The sequence below is a fragment of the Eublepharis macularius genome, chromosome 6, assembly GCF_028583425.1.
Source record: "Eublepharis macularius isolate TG4126 chromosome 6, MPM_Emac_v1.0, whole genome shotgun sequence".
NCBI classification, from domain to species: Eukaryota; Metazoa; Chordata; class Lepidosauria; order Squamata; family Eublepharidae; genus Eublepharis; species Eublepharis macularius.
The window spans coordinates 5,231,588-5,252,391 of record NC_072795.1 but is presented as its reverse complement, the minus strand read 5'-3'; the positions used below and the strand labels follow the sequence as shown (position 1 = coordinate 5,252,391).

The window sequence follows — 20,804 nt, the reverse complement described above, 5'->3', positions numbered from 1 at the left end:
TACAAGTGATGAATGACACTTACCTGGCAAATGGACAAATTCACTTACTCTCCACTTGATCAAGGTGGAGTGTAAGTGAATGGCAAGTGAACAGGGAGGAATACACGTGAGTCTGTTCACTTGCCAGGCAAGTGTCATTCATCACTTGTAGCTTGGCTCTCAGTAATGTGTAAAGCGGCGTTCCCAAGGGCCAGTCTCAGCACTCTTTGGGAATTCCACCCCTATCCCAAACTAGTAACTCCAGGCAGGCTTTCCCTGCACCTTCCCCAGCAAACACAATTGAATTGTTTGAGAGCTCAGATTTCATTTTCTGTATTCTGTCTCCTACAGGCACCTTTTGCAAGGAGCGCCTGGACTGCTCCAACTCTGCCTGACACACTGTAATTTGGTAGATACAGGCTGATACTACAGGCTGAAGTGTAGATCCTGGAAAGAGGTGAGTGGAGGCGGGAGGGTGGTGAGTTAACTCATCCCCTTCTGGCCCTCCAGTTCTCAGGTGAGAGGGCGACAGGGAGTGGCTGTGATCCCAACCCACTCATACTTTCTCCTGCATCACCTATAAATAGCTGGAGGCAGGTGAGAGCCAGTCCACCGCACTCTCCCAGCTGCCCGGGACTAAGCAGGAAAGAAGTTTGAAGTTCATGAGAGTGTTTCAGTAACATCAACTGCCCAGTTCAGTCCGTGGGCCGATGGGGACACAGCAACAGATGTTTTGGACCCTTGTAGGTTGCGGGGCATGGCTTCTGTGCAGTAAGTGATCTTGTTTTACATGTTACCCTAACTTATTCTATTCCAGTTAGCATCGAGAAAACAACAGATACAGCCGACCTAGTGAGAAAGGGTAGGGTGGGGGAATATATTAGGGGAAAATTCTGCAAGATGTGTTCACAGACTAGCAAGAATATGTTACACAGCATTTCTTGGTTTATTTAAAACAATGTGCTGAGATGGTTTTGAATTGCCAAACTAGGGGTCCACCTCGAGTGTTATTACCCTTTTTAGCACCCCACCCCATATAGTCTATTTCCTAACTTGGTTCTAAAGCAGAGATGGATAGTAGGTAGATTTGGGGGCACTGGTGGGCCGATGGACAATTTCTGCTGGGCCACCTTGTGCCTGCTGTGTTGTCGAGATTTTTGCAAAGGATGTTCAAGCATAGGGACCTTAATCTACAGGCCCCAGCAAGATATTATGTTCTTGACGATCTTCTGTTTTATTTATTTCATTTATTAACATTATTTATAGTCCACCTTTCTTACGGAGGCTCAAATCTAATTACACAGTGGAAGCCAACACGATCTTATACTGTTAAATAAGAATGTGTTAAACCTTCACTAGCTCAGTCTTTTCAGACTGGTGGTGGAGAGTGCCCTCAAGTCATAGCTGACTTATGGCGACCCCTGGTGGGGTTTCCATGGCAAGAGACTGACAGAGGTGGGTTGCCATTGCCTGCCTCTGCAACCCTGGTCTTTGTTGGAGGTCTCCCATCCAATTACCAACCAAGGCCAGCCCTGCTTAGCTTCGGAGATCTGATGAGATCAGGCTAACCGGGGCTAACCAGGTCAAGTCAGACTGAGTGCGGCTTTAATTCATTCCTTAGTTATAATATATATAAACTTGCTGTGGATCAAGGCTTTTTAAAAAAGATGTCTTCAGGTGACCACTGTAAAAAGACTAATAACTCCTGTTATTGTCATCAAACTTCTCCAAGTAGATTCTTTGAAAAGTGGGGGAAGACATTCGCTGCTTGAACTCTAGCCTGCCATTTGCTGTTCTGAAAGAAAATTTCTTTTAAAAAATGATTTCAATGCTATTTCACCCCATCTCAATTACAATGTATACTTCTCACAAGATTTTAGTTGGAGGTGTCTGACTGCACAAAATGACTTCTTATATTCTGAACATTAGACCAGTGGACTAGAATTTGAAGGAAGCAGGTACAAATATCCACTTAACTATGGGCCAAGCTACAAGTGAGGAATGACACTTGAACGGCAAGTGAACAGACTCACATGCATTCCTCCCTGTTCACTTGCACTCCATTTGCGCTCCACATAGCGATCAAGTCGAGCGCAAGTGAACAGGGAGGAATACATGTGAGTCTGTTCACTTGCCATTCAAGTGTCATTCCTTACTTGTAGCTTGGCCAGTCACTCCCTCTCTCAATCTAAGCTACCTTACAGGGTTGTTGTGAACACCAACAGCTGTATGTACTAGCTAGCTAGCTAGTGTGATATCCTGCCATATAAGTATTTGCATGACAAATATTAAAATAAACTAGTGAGATGCTGGGAGTCTGAATGCCACATAATTCCCAAAGACTTTTGATGTGTTCTTTAAATGATGTTTTAAATGTAACTGACATAGAAGTAATATTCCAACAGTAAAGAGTCCAGTAGCACCTTTAAGACTAACCAACTTATTTGTAGCGTAAGCTTTTGAGAACCACAGCTCTCTTCGTCAGATGCATCTGTGGTTCTTGAAAGCTTATGCTACAAATAAGTTGGTTAGTTTTAAAGGTGCTACTGGACTCTACTATTTTGCAACTACAGACTAACATGGCTAACTCCTCTGGATCTATTCCAACAATGTGATTCTATGCAGAATTACCATAATCTGGAGTAAGTCTGTGTAGGATTGTACTGTAATTGTAGCAGAAACATGCCTAACTCTTTATGGAAAACAACAGAGCTACTACTGTGATCCAATAAGTAAAAGAGAACTGGGCTATTGCTTTCATCTTGATGTACTGGGTACGGATTAATCCGGGAAAAATATACTAGTATATTTACTGAGAAATGAACAATGCTTGTAATGTTTTGGAACAGCCCGTTTCAAGATGATGTTCATGCCTACATGTGTGCGTATTGTTAATTATTCATTCAAGATATATTACGCTCCAGACCAAAAGGACTTGGGGCAATTTAGAGACATAATCAAACCCAGATTACAAAATCAATACAACAATACTGTGAAAGAAACAGAGCACTATACTATTAAATATGTAAGTGTAAGATTTCAATCCAAGGGCCAAGCTAGAAGTGACGAATCACACTTGAACGGCAAGTGAACAGACTCACATGTATTCCTCCCTGTTCACTTGCACTCCACACAGACTCACATGTATTCCTCCCTGTTCACTTGCACTCCACACAGACTCACATGTATTCCTCCTGTTCTCTTGCACTCCACTTGCACTCCACACAGACTCACATGTATTCTTCCTGTTCACTTGCACTCCACACAGACTCACATGTATTCCTCCTGTTCACTTGCACTCCACACAGACTCACATGTATTCCTCCTGTTCACTTCACACAGACTCACATGTATTCCTCCTGTTCTCTTGCACTCCACTTGCACTCCACACAGACTCACATGTATTCCTCCCTGTTCACTTGCACTCCACACAGACTCACATGTATTCTTCCTGTTCACTTGCACTCCACTTGCACTCCACACATACTCACATGTATTCCTCCTGTTCACTTGCACTCCACACAGACTCACATGTATTCCTCCTGTTCACTTGCACTCCACACAGACTCACATGTATTCCTCCCTGTTCACTTGCACTCCACACAGACTCACATGTATTCTTCCTGTTCACTTGCACTCCACTTGCACTCCACACAGACTCACATGCAGGGCTTTTTTTCTGGGAAAAGAGGTGGTGGACCTCAGTGGGTTGCCCTCAGAGAAAATGGTCACATGGCTTGTGGCCCCGCCCCCTGATCTCCAGACAGAGGGGAGTTTAGATTGCCCTCCGCGCCGCTGAGTGGCGTGGAGGGCAATCTAAACTCCCCTCTGTCTGGAGATCAGGGGGAAGGGCCACCAGCCACATGACCATTTTCAAGAGGTTCCTGCTGAAAAAAAGCCCTGCTCATATGTCTTCCTCCCTGTTCACTTGCACTCCACTTGCGCTCCACTCGATCACTATGTGAATGGCAAGTGAACAGGGAGGAATACATGTGAGTCTGTTCACTTGCCGTTCAAGTGTAGTTCGTCACTTCTAGCTTGGCCCTATCCAAGAGTAGAAATTAATAAGCTTGAAATCAGTGGGCCAAAAAGACTTGCAGAACTGCCCACAAGGGAGGGGGCTGCTGGCTCTGATTTGGGAAATTCTGGCAGATTTGGGGGAGGTGACTGGGTGTAGGGCTGCCAGCTCCAAGTTGGAAAATTCCTGGAAATCTGGAGCTGGAACCTGGAGAAAGTGGGGTGGAGAAGGACCTCAGTGAGGCATAAAGCCACAGTCCACCCTCCAAAGCAGCCATTTTCTCCAAGGAAACTGATCTCTGTGGCCTGGAGATCTCCAGCCACCGTCTGCAGGCTGGCAACCCTAAAGAAGGGCGGAGTTTGTAGAGGTAAAGAACTTCAGTGCAGACTTGATGCTGTAGAGATTGCCTTCTGAACGTGACATTCCTCCAGGGGAACTGATCTTTAGTCTGGAGATCAGTTGTAATTCCAGGAGAACTCTAGGCCCCACCTGGAGGTTGGCAGCCATGGTCTGAGCAAATAAATCTGGGACAGATCTCTGAAAGAGGCTCCGTGCTCAATGAATGACTGAGGCAAGGCTGTGCACCTTGAGCGGCTCTGTCCTGGAGAGGTGGCAAAGAAATTGAACAAATCAATAACTCCATAAAATCCACATGTAAATAGTTTCAGGTGGGTAGCCGTGTTCGTCTGCAGTAGAACAGCAGGATTTGAGTCCAGTGGCACCTAAGAGACCAGCAAGATTTTCAGGCTGCAAGCTTTTGAGAGCCACAGCTCCCTTCTTCAGCTATAGGATGCTTCAGATACAAGGTGCGCCCTGAAAATCTTGATGGTCTCTATGGGGACACTGGACTAAATCCTGCTGATCCACATGTAAGGGACTACCACAGAGAAGGACCTGCTCCTTTTAGCTATGGAACAAATTGATTTCTGTGCTTTAGTCCTTGTGTTGAATATGGAGTTGCCAACTCTGCATTGGGAGATTCCTGGAGATTTTGGGGTGGGAGCCTGGAGACGGCAGGATTTCTGGAGGGGATTGACTTCAGCAGTGTATAATGCCTGAGCGTCCATTCTCCAAAGCAGCCACTTCTTCCAGGGCAACTGAATTATGTAGTCTGGAAATCAGTTGTAATTCTGGGAGATCTACAGGCCTCAACTGGACGTTGAAAACCCCAAACTGACTAGTCAAGCATGGATTCCTGTACAGATGAAAAAATTCCCACAAGGGAGCCAGGCTCAGCCACAGTTTAAGGTTCTGAGATTTTGGAGAACCCCCACAGTTGCAGGAAACATAGAAGCAATGCCTGCCGATGCGTGGCCATTGGGAGAAAGCAGACGCTGAGTGGCATCTTGGCGCTTCTTATCCCATTTTGGCTTCTCTACGAGATCATGTAAAATTATATAACAACAACAAAAACCCAGAATCCATACTTTTCACACAGAATAGTTATGTCTTAACAGTTAAGAGAGAGTCTTGGTTTCTAAATTAGTGGACCGCAGATTAAAATTAAAAGGCCAGCGTTGTATAGTGGTTACAGGGTTGGACTAGGATCTTGGAGACATGGGCTACTGGGTGACCTTGGGCCATCACTCTTTGTCAGCCTAACCTACCTCAAAGGGACGTTGTGAGGATACAAAGTGGAGGGGAAATGTATGCTTTTGGGAGGAAAGGGGAGATAAACATGAGATGGGCAGAAAAAAGACTTGACTATGTAAGATGGAAGCTGAAGCTCTATTCTAAAGTCTAGACGAAAATCTAGAGATGAAACAACTTGATGGCATTTGACCAGATCCTTAGCTGGCTGGTTGTGGTCTGTGGACAAGTGATTTCTCATTCTTGTTTTGGATCAGTTCTCTTTCTTTCTTTCTTTCTTTCTTTCTTTCTTTCTTTCTTTCTTTCTTTCTTTCTTTCTTTCTTTCTTTCTTTCTTTCTTTCTTTCTTTCTTTCTTTCTTTCTTTCTGCCTGCCTGCCTGCCTGCCTGCCTGCCTGCCTGCCTGCCTGCCTGCCTGCCTGCCTGCCTGCCTTTGCTGGGGCATTTTCCAGATATTGGTTAGGGATAAGAGGTGGTGGAACTGAGAGCCAAGCTACAAGTGATGCCTTACACAGGTTGGACACTTGTCAGCTTCCCTCAAGTTTTGATGGGAAACGTAGGCGTCCTGGTTTTACAGCTTGGCTCTCCATTACAGCTGCAAGACCAGGACGCCTACATTTCCCATCAAAACTTGAGGGAAGCTGACAAGTGTCTGACCTGTGTCAGGGCAATTCCTGGCAGGAGGTGGTGCCCCTGGTACCACATGCGCACGCACAAAAGGCACACACGCTTCCAGGATGGAACAATGATGTCACTTTGGGTCAGCTGGAACAAGGGGGGGGGGAGTTTTTTAAAGTTTAAATCACCATCAGTGAAAATGGTCACATGGCCGGTTGCCCCACCCCCTGATCTCCAGACAGAGGGGAATTTAGATCACCTTCCATGCTGCGGTGTGGAGGGCGATCTAAACTTCCCTCGGTCTGGAGATCAGGGGGCGGGGCCACCGGCCATGTGACCATTTTCAAGAGGTCTCTGAACTCTGTTCCCCCGCATTCCAGCTGAAAAAAAGCCCTGGTTAGGGCTACAGGCTTTTATTCACTTAACTGGCAGATTCCATTAACGCTTTTGTTACTGAGGGCTGGTTGGCCCAACGTCACTCAGCAAGCTACCATGGCAGAGCAAGGATTCGAACCCAGATTCTAGTCTGGGACTCTAACCATTAGACTACGCTGGCTTTCGACCTACTGCTGGATGTGAATTATTTGGCGGCCCTAGAGTCTATTGATACTTTATCATACATTTCTAGACCTTGTTCCCCCCTCTATGTAAATCATATTTTAAAAGACCTCAGCTTTGGGCAATTATTCCAGATCTCAAAGTAGTATCAATTTGTACCAGGGCAGTGCATTAGGGGCTCAGAATCTTTGTCTCATATATGCTGTATTCTCTTGTCAACGAGGATGGCCAGTCCAATAGTACAATACTAAGTACACTTTCCTGGGGGTAAACCTCACTGAATAGACCTGAGTAAGTCTCTGAAACGTCCTTCTTAAGATTGCTCCCCCAAATGACCTTGGAGAGCCACAATGTATGCATTGCTGTGGAAACTTGCCATGCACAGGCAGTGTATGGTAAACATAAGGGAGTGGGGGGCTACATAGCATGACTTCCTCATCCTCTTCACTTTCTCTCACATTAATAGATTTGATCTAGAAATAAATGGAGATAAGTCACTTTCCCATTTGATAGGAAGAAAGTCAAGCAAGGTAATGCAATCTACCTTCAGACTAATGAGTTAAGCCTAAGGTTGCCAGCCTCCAGGTGGTGGCTGGAGATCTCCTGGAATTACAACCAACCTCCAGGCCACGGAGATCAGTTCCTCTGAAGAAAATGGCTACTTTGAAGTGTGGATTGTACAGCATTATGGCCGTTTCCACACGTCTTACCTGCCTGCGGAACATCGCGCAAAAGACCCAGAAGACAGTGTCTTCTCACACGAAAATTGCGCCAGAAAGATGCTGTTATCTGGGAGCTTTGCACAAAATCGCACAAAACTCCCGAATAACAGCGTCTTCCTGGCGCGATTTCGCACGAGAAGACGCTGTCTTCCAGGTCTTTCATGTGATGTTCTGCAGGCAGGAAAGACGTGTGGAAATGGCCTATACCCTGCTGAGGTCCCTTCCCTCCCTAAGCCCCGCTGTCTCCAGGATCTACCCCACAAAGCTCCAGTAATTTACCAACCTGAAGCTGGCAATCCTAGTTAAGTCACAGGGAATTTTATATTCTCAGTTTGTTCAGAGAAACATCAATGAGAGGCTCTTCAAAAGGCACTGCTCAAAGTGAACTTGTGCTTCCTAGATGTTTCTGGAGGCCCACAAGCATCAATTCAAAAGTCTTCTTTCATTTTTACCTCCCCCAGCGTCTGGTATACTGCTTCTAAATATGGAGGTTCCATTTGGCTATCAAGATGAATAATAAGTGATATACCTTTCTTTTTTGGAGTCGTTTAACCTTCATAAAAGTTATCAAAACAGCAGCAATCTATTTCAGTTTATTCTATTTTTTTGAGAGAAGAAGAAATGTATCTCTCTATCAACTCCCTACAAACCAATTCTAAATTTTATAAAACTCAACCATGACTCTATCTCTTTCTCTCTTAATCATATTGTGTTTATCCCCCTTTTCATTTAAAAGCCTAAAAGGCACTACCACAGAGAAGGCCCTGCTCCTTTTTAGCCACGGAACAAATTGATTTCTGTACTTTAATCCCTGTACTGAATTAAGAGTTGCCAACTCTTAATCTCTTAATCTCTTCCTGGAGATTTGGAGGTGGAACTCAGGGTTTAAGAAGAGAAGAACCCTCAGTGGGGCATAATGCCATAGAGTTCACCCTTCAAAACCACCAAACCACCATTTTCTCCAGGGGAACTGATCTCTGTAGTCTGTGTATTCTTGCTAGTCTGTGAATACACCCAGGGAGCTGATTTTCTATTTAATCTGTAGCAAAGTTGTGTAATGGTGGTTGTGGATTTTCCGGGCTGTATAGTCATGGTCTTGGTATTGTAGTTCCTGACGTTTCGCCAGCTGCTGTGGCTGGCATCTTCAGAGGTGTAGCACCAAATGACAGAGCTCTCTCAGTGTCACAGTGTGGAAAAGAATTTGGCAGGTCATTTATACTACTCAGGATGGTGGGTTTGGGCTGAGTCATCCTGTAAGAGTTTCCCAGGGTGTGGAATGCTAATGGCGGGAGGCTTCACTGTATCCTGAGGAGGTCCTTTTGCATATGGATTGGTGCTTGATATGCTAATCTTCAGCCCGAACCCACCTTCCTGTGTAGATATAAATTACCTGCCAACATCTTCTCCACATTGTGACACTGAAAGATCTCTGTCATTTGGTGCTACACCTCTGAAGATGCCAGTCACAGCTGCTGGTGAAACATCAAGAACTACAGTGCCAAGACCATAGCTATACAGCCCGTAAAATCCACAACAACCATCGTTCTCCGGCCATGAATGCCTTTGACAATATAAAGTTGTGTAAGTTTGCCTCTACAGCTGTGAATTAGCATATGCAAACTGAGTCCTCTTGTCTTCTTTTTGGGCAATCTCTAAACAGCCACACTATCTCCTGTTTTCAGAATAAGATGGCCTTACAGCTGGTTAAGGGGTGTGCGTGGTGACAGTGGGACTACCACGGGACTGCTGCAGCCAAAATAACCAGCCCTTGTAACAATTTAAAGAGCCATGAGATTATTGTGGCAGAAGCTATCAGAACCTGAGCCAATTTTCCTGATGCACGAGGAATGCCTCCCCTCCCAGTGAAGGGACAGGGACAGAGCAAAAGCCCTTTGCAATTTGAACACAAGGAGCTGAGAGTTTTTTGATGGAGGCTGATAAAAATGGGGATGCAGCCTTGAGAGGGGGACAGCACATAGGGTTGCCAGTTTCCAGGTGGGGGCTGGATGTTTCCCAGAATTACAGCTGATCTCTGGACAACAGAGATCAGTTTCCCTGGAGAAAATGGCTGCTTTGGAGGATGACCATTATGCTATTATATCCTGCTGAGGAGCCTCCCCCACCTTCCCAGAATCTCCACCCCAAATCTCCAAAATTTTCCCAAATTAGAGCTGGCAACCCTAGCTGGACAAGTTCAGATCTGGCTCTACTGGAAGGAACCACCTCAGGGTTCAGGTTTTATGAGGTGGCCGCCTCCAACCTTGCACACTGCCAGCCACCTAGCGTAGGGTTGCCAGCCTCCAGGTGGTAGCTGGAGATCTCCCGGAATTACAGCTGATCTCCAGATGACAGAGGTCAGTTCCCCTGGAGAAAATGGCTGCTTTGGAGGGTGGACTCTATGGAATTATACCGTTCTGAGGCCTGTCCCCTCCCAGCTTCACTCCCAAATCTCCAAGAATTTCCCAACCTGGACCTGGCAGCCCTACCTAGCCACCTGCTCTCCTGCCACCACCACTGAATCAGGAGGACACCAATCCTCCACTCCTCTTTAAAATCAGCACAGCCTGCCTGTTTCTGAACCCCTCACAATGCCCCTTCTTCTCAGCAGAGCTGGGCCGCCTTTTCTGGTTGCCAGTTGCCAGGGCAACCCGAATGATGACCGAACTCTCGCGAACGGAAGGGCTCACCCTACAATTTTTCAAGAGATCAGGGGGCAGCAGAGAACTGAGGAGGGATTATCTCCTTTGGCTCCAGGGCAAGGTGGTGGTGGAAGAAGCAGGGAGGCATGTGGGGGTGGGAGAAGCGGCAGTAGCCCAACAGCGAAAACCTGAGGTGAGCTGCCAGGGTAGAAGTAGCTGTGGGATGGTGGTGTCCGGTACATGCTTGGTGTTGGGAGAGTGCCCTCAAGTCATAGCTGATTTATGGCGACCCCTGGTGGGGTTTTCATGGCAAGAGACCAACAGAGGTGGTTTGCCACTGCTTGCCTCTGCAACTCTGGTCTTCCTTGGAGGTCCCTCATCCAATTACTAACCAAGGCCAACCCTGCTTAGCTTCTGAGATCTGATGAGATCAAGCTCACCTGGGCTACCCAGAGTTTAAAGGATGCTTATTTGCTTTCATTCATGGTCCGCTTGTGTGTTTCAAAAGAAGGCACCATAAGGGATCGCTCACTACACGTTACTTCTTTTATGAGCACTCTAAAGAGCCAACCCGTGCTCCACGCAGACACACGTCAGCTCCGGGGATTGGCTTCTATAAAAAACCCTGAAAAAAACCCGACAGCCCAAATTGGCTCAGGCAGTTGCAGCTGAGGTAGGGAGAGCAGTTGCCTTTCTTCCAAGCCTTTTTTCCCCTGTGGAAAAACAGTGCGGTGGGGTGGAGTTTTTCCCATTTCTGCTACCGCTCGTGCACACAATTCCTCCATGTGGAGCAGCAGAAATGGGGAAATGTCTCATCAAAAACTCTCACTCCTGTATGCATTGGAACTTTAATGACGGAGCCATGTGGGGAGCAGGTGGAAGGATGAGCTAGCTTTTAGGGAATGGTTCCAGTTCTTCCAAAAAGAACTCCCCCCCCCCACCCCCGATGTAGCTTTTCCCATTTCCTTAACATCACCTGTGAACAGCCAATATAAAAGGTAGCGCAGCTGTTTTTCTGATGCCACACTTATCGTTCTTGCCTTATTTGCAGATCTGGGGCTCGCAGCAGCAATTCCCGTCGTCACCAGCGGCCAAACCACAGAAACAGAGTCTTTCCCTACAGACTTTCTTCTCTGGGGGACGGAGGGGGACTACTTTGATGCCACAACTTTAATGACCACCGAGAGGAGCACCATTGTCACGGCGCCACTTCAACCCACGGAACAATTTGCTTCTGCACCTCTGGGCCCTGGAGGCATATCTGGAGAAAACCAAGGTGCCAACTCTTCCAGTCCGGTCGAGACAGAAACGTTGGATTCTGAGCTGGCTTCTGCCGAAGGAAATGGAGATCCTGAGGGCGAATTGCACAATGGAGACCTCACCACACCGGGAGAAACCAGAGAGGAAGCAACGGAGATCCCTATGGCATCAGGGGAAGCCTTCACCAATGCAAACGCTTCAAAAGCTTCTTTGGAAACAGGGGTGGCTGAATCCACAACAGTAGGAGTAGCAGACGGAAAAGCCACACCAGCCATTTTGCTTTCTGAAGAAACGCCTGACCCTTCCGCAGAAGCACAACCAGAAGCCACAGAGTTTATAAAAGACATTTACTCCCGTGTAACTGATTCGCCCCTTCCTGTTGCCGACAGTGAAGAAAAGATCTTGGAATCTCCTTTGGGGGAAGAGAGAGAGAATGCCAGTTCTACTTCTTCCCCATCGGTTGTGGAAGGAGAGATGCCATCAGATACAGTCTCTGTAGAAGCCACTATTGACAATGGATTAAAACCCACCGTAACGCCATGGGAAGAACCGCAAAGCACCATCTTAGTACCAAGTGTGGGGGCTCTGGAATCTTCCACCGATGCTCACAGTGCGTCAACCGCCTCAGCAGTTCTTCCTGACAGTGCGGAAGAAATCAGTAAGACCAGTTCCACCGTTTCACCATCATTTGCAGGAGAAGAGAAAACACCAGATGCGGGCACTGCAGAAACCGATACCGATAATGGATTAAAACCCACAGCAGCACCAGAGGAAGAACTGACAAACACCATCTTAGGACCGAGTGGGGGACTGCCAGACTCTTCCACCGATGCTCACGGTGCGTCAGCGATCCCAGCAACTCTTCCTAGCAACTTGGAAGAGCTGCTTCCAGAAGAAGCAGACGCCACCCCTGCCCCTGGACTTTCCCATTCGCTGCCTCCAGAGAACGGTGCCGAAGAAGCAAAGCAGACCGCGCCGTCGGAGTTGCCCCCTTCTGGTGTGACATCGCTCAGCAACGTGGAAACACCTCCTGCATCCGTTCCAGAAGACGCAACCTCTGCCTCACAATCAGAGACACCCGAGGGAGACGACGTTCCTGCAGGCCTTGACAACGGCACAGCTCCACCTTTGAGTTCGATTGAAGAAACAGCTGGTTTGGAGTCGTCCGGTGGTAAGCAGCCCCTCGTCACCAGCACCGGAGCTCCAAGCCAAACCATTCCCTCATCCTCAAAAGCAATTCCAGCGAGTCCTGCATCTCTCAGAGACGTGCCTTCTGGCCCCTCCAGCTCAGAGAATCAAGGAGGGCAATCTTCCTTAAGGCCATCACCTGGAAGTCTTTCTCCTCAAAGCGGTGAAGTGGCAGAAAGTAGCAAGGCTGGCGAAGCAGAAGGGAATAACACCCCCTCTGACGCAGCTTCTTCAAGGGAAAACTCGTCTCTTCCTCTTGATTCAAACGCTGCAGGAGCCCAATCTCAAGTCCCTGCTGGTTCTCCGGGTCCCAACCAGTCACCTCCAGTTGGTGCATCAGCAGTGGGGCCTTCAGCTTCAGAGGAGGCCAAGGAATTAGAAGATTCTTCAGGTAACAGCGGAAAGAAACCCCTTTTGGATGCACCTTCCGCAGAATCACAATCAGATGTCCCTTCCGCTGCTGAAGAAGGCACCGGCTCAGCAAGCAGTCAGGAATCTCAGCCGTCTCCAGGTGGTGCAGCGACAGCAGGAAACGAAACTTCGAAAGTGTCGGAAGATGAGGAAGGCTCTTCTGGAACAAGGGGGAAGGAAATGCCTCCTGGTTTGCCAAATGCAGAATCACAGGCACCTGGAGCATCTGCAGAGGAAGCTTCGAGTGGTCTTGGCACCGGGGGGTCCCCCCCATCCGAAGAAAACACCAGCCTGGAAGAAGCAGACAGCGAGGGATCTCGGACGTCTCCAGATGAGGCCTCAACAGCTGGTTCTAGAGGTTCTCCGGGAGCAGAAGAGCCTGGAGGCTCCTCGGGAGCAGGTGCTTTAGGTAACCCAGGTGCAAAGCCACAATCACCTGGAACATCTACAAGTGAGACTTCAGGAGGCCTCGGCAAAGGAGGTTCATCTCTATCAAACGAAGGAGAGGAAACAATCAATTCGGGGACAACATCTAGCAAAAGCTTGCAGCCCTCTCTGGATAGCACAGCAGCCCCGGAGCCTGCTGCCTCAGAGGAGGCGGAAGAATTTGATGGATCGTCCAAAGCATGTGGGAAGGAAACAGAACTGGGTTCACCAGCGGCAGAGTCTGGAGGCTTTGGTGATGGAAGAGCCTGCCATTTCACTCTAGCCGTTGAAAGCACTCGCTCGGGGTCAGCGGCCGATCAGCCGTCTCAGCCGTCAGCTGACGATGAACCGGTTGTTGGATCTGGAACTTCTGGGGGTGCGGGAGGATCAGACGTTTCTTCTAGTCTCGGCGGGAAGAAAACACCTTCGGCTTCATCAGCCGTAGAGCCGCAGGCGCCTGAAACGTCTGCAAGCGAAGAGGTTTCTGAAGCCTTTGGTGATGGAAGACCATCCCAGTTATCGGAAAAGGAAGAAATCACCAGTTCAGGCTCAACAGGGGATAAAGAATCTCAGCCCTCTCCAGATGTCCTGGCATCAACCGGGCCTGCAGCTTCTGAGGAGGCAGAAGAAAAAGAAGTCACCTCAGAACTAGGCCAGAAAGAAAAACCAAGTGAAGCGATTTCTGAAGGCCTTGAGAACAGAAAACCTCCCACGTCCACAGAAGAGGTAAATACAGATGACTCCAAATCTGAAGGCAATCAGGGATCCCAACCAGATGAGGCAGCACCTTCTGATGGGACAGAAGAACCGGAAGGCTCCTCTGGTGTGAGTGGGAAGGAAACACCTCTAGGCGCAGTTGCTCCAGAATCACCATCCACAGGAGAAATTTCTGGAGGCCTTACCAATGGGAGAGTCTCCAACTCCCCTGATGAGGTGGAAAACACTGGCCCAGAAAAAGAAGGCAGTGAAGGACCTCAGACATCTCCAGGAGATGCTTCAGCAGTTGGGTCTAGCGCCCCTGAGGCACCAGCGGACTCTCAGGTCACCGACGAAGCACCTGAAAACGGAACACCTTTGGCTAACTCAGACGCAGGGCCTCAATCACTGGGAACATCTACAGGAGGTAATTCTGGAGGTCTCTCGAGTGGAAGAGTCTCCAACGCCTCTGAAGGGGTGGAAAACACTGGCCCAGAAGAAGCAAACAGTGAAAGATCTCAAGTCTCTTCAGATGATGCTACAGAGGTTGGATCTAGAGTTTCTAAGGCACCAGAAGAGTTTGAGGGCACCAACCAAGCAAGTGCAAATGGAGCACCTTTAGTTGATCCAGATGCAGAGCTGCAATCACCAGGATCATCAAGAGGGGACACTCCTGGAGACCTTGGCAGCGGTAGAACCTCCAGCTCCCCTGATGGGGTGGAAAACACTGCCCCAGAAAAAGAAGGCAGTGAAGGACCTCAGACATCTCCAGGTGATGCTGCAGCAGTTGGATCTAGCGTTTCCGATGCACCAGAACAATCTGATGGCACCAATAAACCAAATGCAAATGGAATACCTTCAGCTAACTCTAATGCACCAGAAATACCTGCAGGCACTGCTGAAACTAGTGTCAATGGAGTATCTTTAGTTAACTCAGATGCTGAGCCACAACCACCAGGAGCATCTAGAGGGGACACTTCTGGAGATCTTGGCAATGAGATTACCTCAGATTCTACTAATAGGGTGGAAAACACTGTCCCAGAAAAAGAAGGCAGTGAAGGACCTCAGACATCTCCGGGAGATGCTTCAGCAGTTGGGTCTAGTGCCCCTGAGGTACCAGCAGAATCTCAGGTCACTGAAGAAGCTCCTGAAAATGGAACACCTTTGGCTAACTCAGATGCAGAGCCTCAGGCTACACCTACAGGAGATAATTCTGGAGGCCTCTCCAGTGCAAGTGACTCCAGTTCTCCTGCAGGGGTGGAAAACACTGGCCCAGAACAAGCAAACAGTGAAGGACCTCAAGTATCTACAGATGAGGCCTCTGCAACTGGACCTAGAGTGTCTCCAGCACCAAAAGAATCTGAGGGCATCGGTGAAACAAGTGCAAATGGAGTACCTTTGTCAGATGGACAGCCACAATCCACAGGAACATCTGGAGGGGATACTTCTGGAGACCTTGGCAATGGGAGCACCTCCAAGTCCCCTAATGGGGTGGAAAGCACTGGCCCAGAAAAAGGTGACAATGAAGGATCTCAGACCTCTCCAGATGATACTGCAGCAACTGACTCTAGAGCTACTAATGCACCAAAAATACCTGAAGGCACTGCTGAAACTAGTGCAAATGGAGTGCCTTTGGCCAACTCAGATGGACAGCCACAACCCCCAGGAACATCTGGAGGGGATACTTCTGCAGACCTTGGCAATGGGAGCACCTCCAAGTCCCCTGTTGGCACTGGCCAAGAAAAAGCAGATGGTGAAGGACCTCAAGTATCTCCAGATGAGGCCTCAGGAACTGGACCTAGAGTTTCTCCAGCGCCAAAAGAATCTGAGGGCACCAGTGAAACAAGTGCAAATGGAGTACCTTTGGCCAACTCAGATGGACAATCAGTAGGAACATCTGGAGGGGACACTTCTGCAGACCTTGGCAATGGGAGCACCTCCAAGTCCCCTGTTGGCACTGGCCAAGAAAAAGCAGATGGTGAAGGACCTCAAGTATCTCCAGATGAGGCCTCAGGAACTGGACCTAGAGTTTCTCCAGCGCCAAAAGAATCTGAGGGCACCAGTGAAACAAGTGCAAATGGAGTACCTTTGGCCAACTCAGATGGACAATCAGTAGGAACATCTGGAGGGGACACTTCTGCAGACCTTGGCAATGAGAGCACCTCCAAGTCCCCTGTTGGCACTGGCCAAGAAAAAGCAGATGGTGAAGGACCTCAAGTATCTCCAGATGAGGCCTCAGGAACTGGACCTAGAGTTTCTCCAGCGCCAAAAGAATCTGAGGGCACCAGTGAAACAAGTGCAAATGGAGTACCTTTGGCCAACTCAGATGGACAATCAGTAGGAACATCTGGAGGGGACACTTCTGCAGACCTTGGCAATGGGAGCACCTCCAAGTCCCCTGTTGGCACTGGCCAAGAAAAAGCAGATGGTGAAGGACCTCAAGTATCTCCAGATGAGGCCTCAGGAACTGGACCTAGAGTTTCTCCAGCACCAAAAGAATCTGAGGGCATCGGTGAAACAAGTGCAAATGGAGTACCTTTGGCCAACTCAGATGGACAATCAGTAGGAACATCTGGAGGGGACACTTCTGCAGACCTTGGCAATGGGAGCACCTCCAAGTCCCCTGTTGGCACTGGCCAAGAAAAAGCAGATGGTGAAGGACCTCAAGTATCTCCAGATGAGGCCTCAGGAACTGGACCTAGAGTTTCTCCAGCGCCAAAAGAATCTGAGGGCACCAGTGAAACAAGTGCAAATGGAGTACCTTTGGCCAACTCAGATGGACAATCAGTAGGAACATCTGGAGGGGACACTTCTGCAGACCTTGGCAATGGGAGCACCTCCAAGTCCCCTGTTGGCACTGGCCAAGAAAAAGCAGATGGTGAAGGACCTCAAGTATCTCCAGATGAGGCCTCAGGAACTGGACCTAGAGTTTCTCCAGCGCCAAAAGAATCTGAGGGCACCAGTGAAACAAGTGCAAATGGAGTACCTTTGGCCAACTCAGATGGACAATCAGTAGGGACATCTGGAGGGGACACTTCTGCAGACCTTGGCAATGGGAGCACCTCCAAGTCCCCTGTTGGCACTGGCCAAGAAAAAGCAGATGGTGAAGGACCTCAAGTATCTCCAGATGAGGCCTCAGGAACTGGACCTAGAGTTTCTCCAGCGCCAAAAGAATCTGAGGGCACCAGTGAAACAAGTGCAAATGGAGTACCTTTGGCCAACTCAGATGGACAATCAGTAGGAACATCTGGAGGGGACACTTCTGCAGACCTTGGCAATGGGAGCACCTCCAAGTCCCCTGTTGGCACTGGCCAAGAAAAAGCAGATGGTGAAGGACCTCAAGTATCTCCAGATGAGGCCTCAGGAACTGGACCTAGAGTTTCTCCAGCGCCAAAAGAATCTGAGGGCACCAGTGAAACAAGTGCAAATGGTGTACCTTTGGCCAACTCAGATGGACAATCAGTAGGAACATCTGGAGGGGACACTTCTGCAGACCTTGGCAATGAGAGCACCTCCAAGTCCCCTGTTGGCACTGGCCAAGAAAAAGCAGATGGTGAAGGACCTCAAGTATCTCCAGATGAGGCCTCAGGAACTGGACCTAGAGTTTCTCCAGCGCCAAAAGAATCTGAGGGCACCAGTGAAACAAGTGCAAATGGAGTACCTTTGGCCAACTCAGATGGACAATCAGTAGGAACATCTGGAGGGGACACTTCTGCAGACCTTGGCAATGGGAGCACCTCCAAGTCCCCTGTTGGCACTGGCCAAGAAAAAGCAGATGGTGAAGGACCTCAAGTATCTCCAGATGAGGCCTCAGGAACTGGACCTAGAGTTTCTCCAGCACCAAAAGAATCTGAGGGCATCGGTGAAACAAGTGCAAATGGAGTACCTTTGGCCAACTCAGATGGACAATCAGTAGGAACATCTGGAGGGGACACTTCTGCAGACCTTGGCAATGGGAGCACCTCCAAGTCCCCTGTTGGCACTGGCCAAGAAAAAGCAGATGGTGAAGGACCTCAAGTATCTCCAGATGAGGCCTCAGGAACTGGACCTAGAGTTTCTCCAGCACCAAAAGAATCTGAGGGCACCAGTGAAACAAGTGCAAATGGAGTACCTTTGGCCAACTCAGATGGACAATCAGTAGGAACATCTGAAGGGGACACTTCTGCAGACCTTGGCAATGGGAGCACCTCCAAGTCCCCTGTTGGCACTGGCCAAGAAAAAGCAGATGGTGAAGGACCTCAAGTATCTCCAGATGAGGCCTCAGGAACTGGACCTAGAGTTTCTCCAGCGCCAAAAGAATCTGAGGGCACCAGTGAAACAAGTGCAAATGGAGTACCTTTGGCCAACTCAGATGGACAATCAGTAGGAACATCTGGAGGGGACACTTCTGTAGACCTTGGCAATGGGAGCACCTCCAAGTCCCCTGTTGGCACTGGCCAAGAAAAAGCAGATGGTGAAGGACCTCCAGTATCTCCCGATGAGGCCTCAGGAACTGGATCTAGAGTTTCTCCAGCACCAAAAGACTCTGAGGGCACCAGTGAAACAAGTGCAAATGGAGTACCTTTGGCCAACTCAGATGGACAATCAGTAGGAACATCTGGAGGGGACACTTCTGCAGACATTGGCAATGGGAGCACCTCCAACTCCCCTAATGGGGTAGAGAACACTGGCCCAGAAAAAGATGGAAGTGAAGGATCTCAAACACCGCCAGATGATTCTTCAGCAGCTGGATCTAAAGTTTCCGAGACACCAGAAGAATCTGAGAACAATAATGAAGCGAGTGAAAATGGAGCACCTTCAGCTAACTCAGATGCAGAGCCACGGTCACCAGGAACGTCGGCAGCGGAGAATCCTGAAAGCCTTAACAATGGAAAAGTTTCCAGCTTCCCTGATGGGGTAGAAAACTCTGGCCCAGGAAAAGCAGATAGTGAAGTTTCTCAGTCATCTCCAGGTGATGCCTCAGCAACTGGATCTAAAGTTTCCAATGCACCAAAAGAACCTGAAGGCACCAATGAAGTAAGTCCAAATGCAGTACCTTTGGTTGACTCGGATGGAGAGCTTCAATCACCAGGAAAAGGGAAGACTTCTGGGGATCTTGGCAAGGGGAAATCAGGAGTTAAGGGTAAAGGAGGAAAATCCTCCAACCTCAAAGGACCTGAAGCCATTGACGCTGCTGACCAGAAATCGTCTCCTTCCACCCTTGTATCTTCAGGCTCAAAGACCGGAAAGCCAGGGTCTAATCCTGATTCCCTGTCACCGTCCCGTCCCTCTTCTGCAAGTAAGTCCGTTGGTGGGGAAAAGGAAGGCAAACAAACCAAAGCACCTCCACCAGGTAAATTGGATGCTCGCCTGGCGAGTTCCAGAGTTGCCCCAGAAGCAACAAAATCAACACGCACCACTAACAAGCCATCGGATAAGAAATCCGGTTCTGGTTCAAGGAGCTCAAAAAATGAGAAACCAGCTGCTGTCAGTGTCGATGCAGCAAACTCGGGCCGTGCAGGAACAGCTTCCATGTCTGCACCATCAGGTGGGTTGCCCGGGAGGCCCTGACTATATTTATTAGGTTTACAGATTTGATCTGGTCTTCCTGACAATTAAGAGACTGGTTTTTTCCATTCTTGTGATGGTAGGTTTTCATAGCTAATTGAAGATCAGGGGTGGCCGATTTTTTGGGCTTCACACATGTATCTCCATCTCTGTTCACTTTTGAGGGCTCTAAGTTGGACACCGGTTTTTCCTGTTTCCAACACAAACCCTAAAGAGCTGCTGTAGCATAGTGGTTAAGTGGCTGGCCTCAGATTCAGAACTCTGCTGGTTCGATTCTCACTACTGCCATGAGCTCAGATGTTGGCCTTGGGGCAGCCACTCCTCTCAGCCCCAGTTCCCCAGTTGTATTGGGGAGATAATAATAACACTGACTTTGTTCACTGCTCTGAGTGGGACATTAATCTGTCCAGAAGGGTGGTATTATTAATAATCATAGAACAGTAGGGTTGGAAGGGGCTTCTAAAGTCATCTAGTCCAACCTTTGTACAATTCAGGAAATTAACAACTACACCCCCCACACACCCCCAGTGACCCCTGTTCCATGCCCAGAAGATGGCAAAACACCATCAGGATCTCTGGCCAAATTGGCCTGGGGAAATTCACTTCCTGACCCCAAAGTGGTGATCAGCATTACCCTGGGCATGTAAGAAGGGGCCACAAGAACCAAGTACTGATGTAACCCATTCTTCCCTCCCTCTCATGATCTGCCCAGGTTCATAGAATTAGCATTGCTGTCAGATGGCCATCTAGCCTCTGCTTGAAAACCTCCAAAGAAGGAGAGCCCACCACCTCCCGAGGAAGCCTGTTTTACTGAGGGACTCTGTCAGAAAGTTCTTCCTAACGTTTAGCTGATCTCTTTTAATTTAATTTCAACCCTTTGGCTCTGATCCAGTCTTCTGGAGCAGTGGAAAACAACTCCACTCCATCCTCTATATGACAGCCCTTCAAGACGGTTATCATATCACCTCTCAGTCATCTCCTCTCCAGGCTAAACGTTACGAGCTCCTTCAACCTCTCCTCATAGGACTCGGTCTCCAGACCCCTTACCATCTTCATTCCCCTCCTCTGGGCATGTTCCAGCTTGTCTAGATCCTTCTTAAATTGTGGTGCCCCAAACTGAACACAATACTCTAGGTGAGGTCTAACCAGAGCAG

The 20,804-nt window shown here is 48.6% G+C and overlaps 1 protein-coding gene across 2 annotated transcripts in view; it reads left to right on the top strand.

Annotated features, from left to right (window-relative positions):
• Positions 1–625: 625 nt before the first annotated feature.
• Positions 626–20,804, top strand: part of MUC4 (mucin 4, cell surface associated) — a 38,426-nt gene continuing 18,247 nt past the window's right edge. The window contains exons 1-2 of one of the 2 annotated variants that reach the window (XM_054984098.1): positions 626–750; positions 11,174–19,630. In XM_054984098.1, the coding sequence (XP_054840073.1) occupies positions 690–750; positions 11,174–19,630 (8,518 nt within the window). In that variant the 5' untranslated portion in view covers positions 626–689. The remainder of the gene's footprint in view (positions 751–11,173; positions 19,631–20,804) is intronic. The other variant, XM_054984097.1, reaches the window with a different exon arrangement.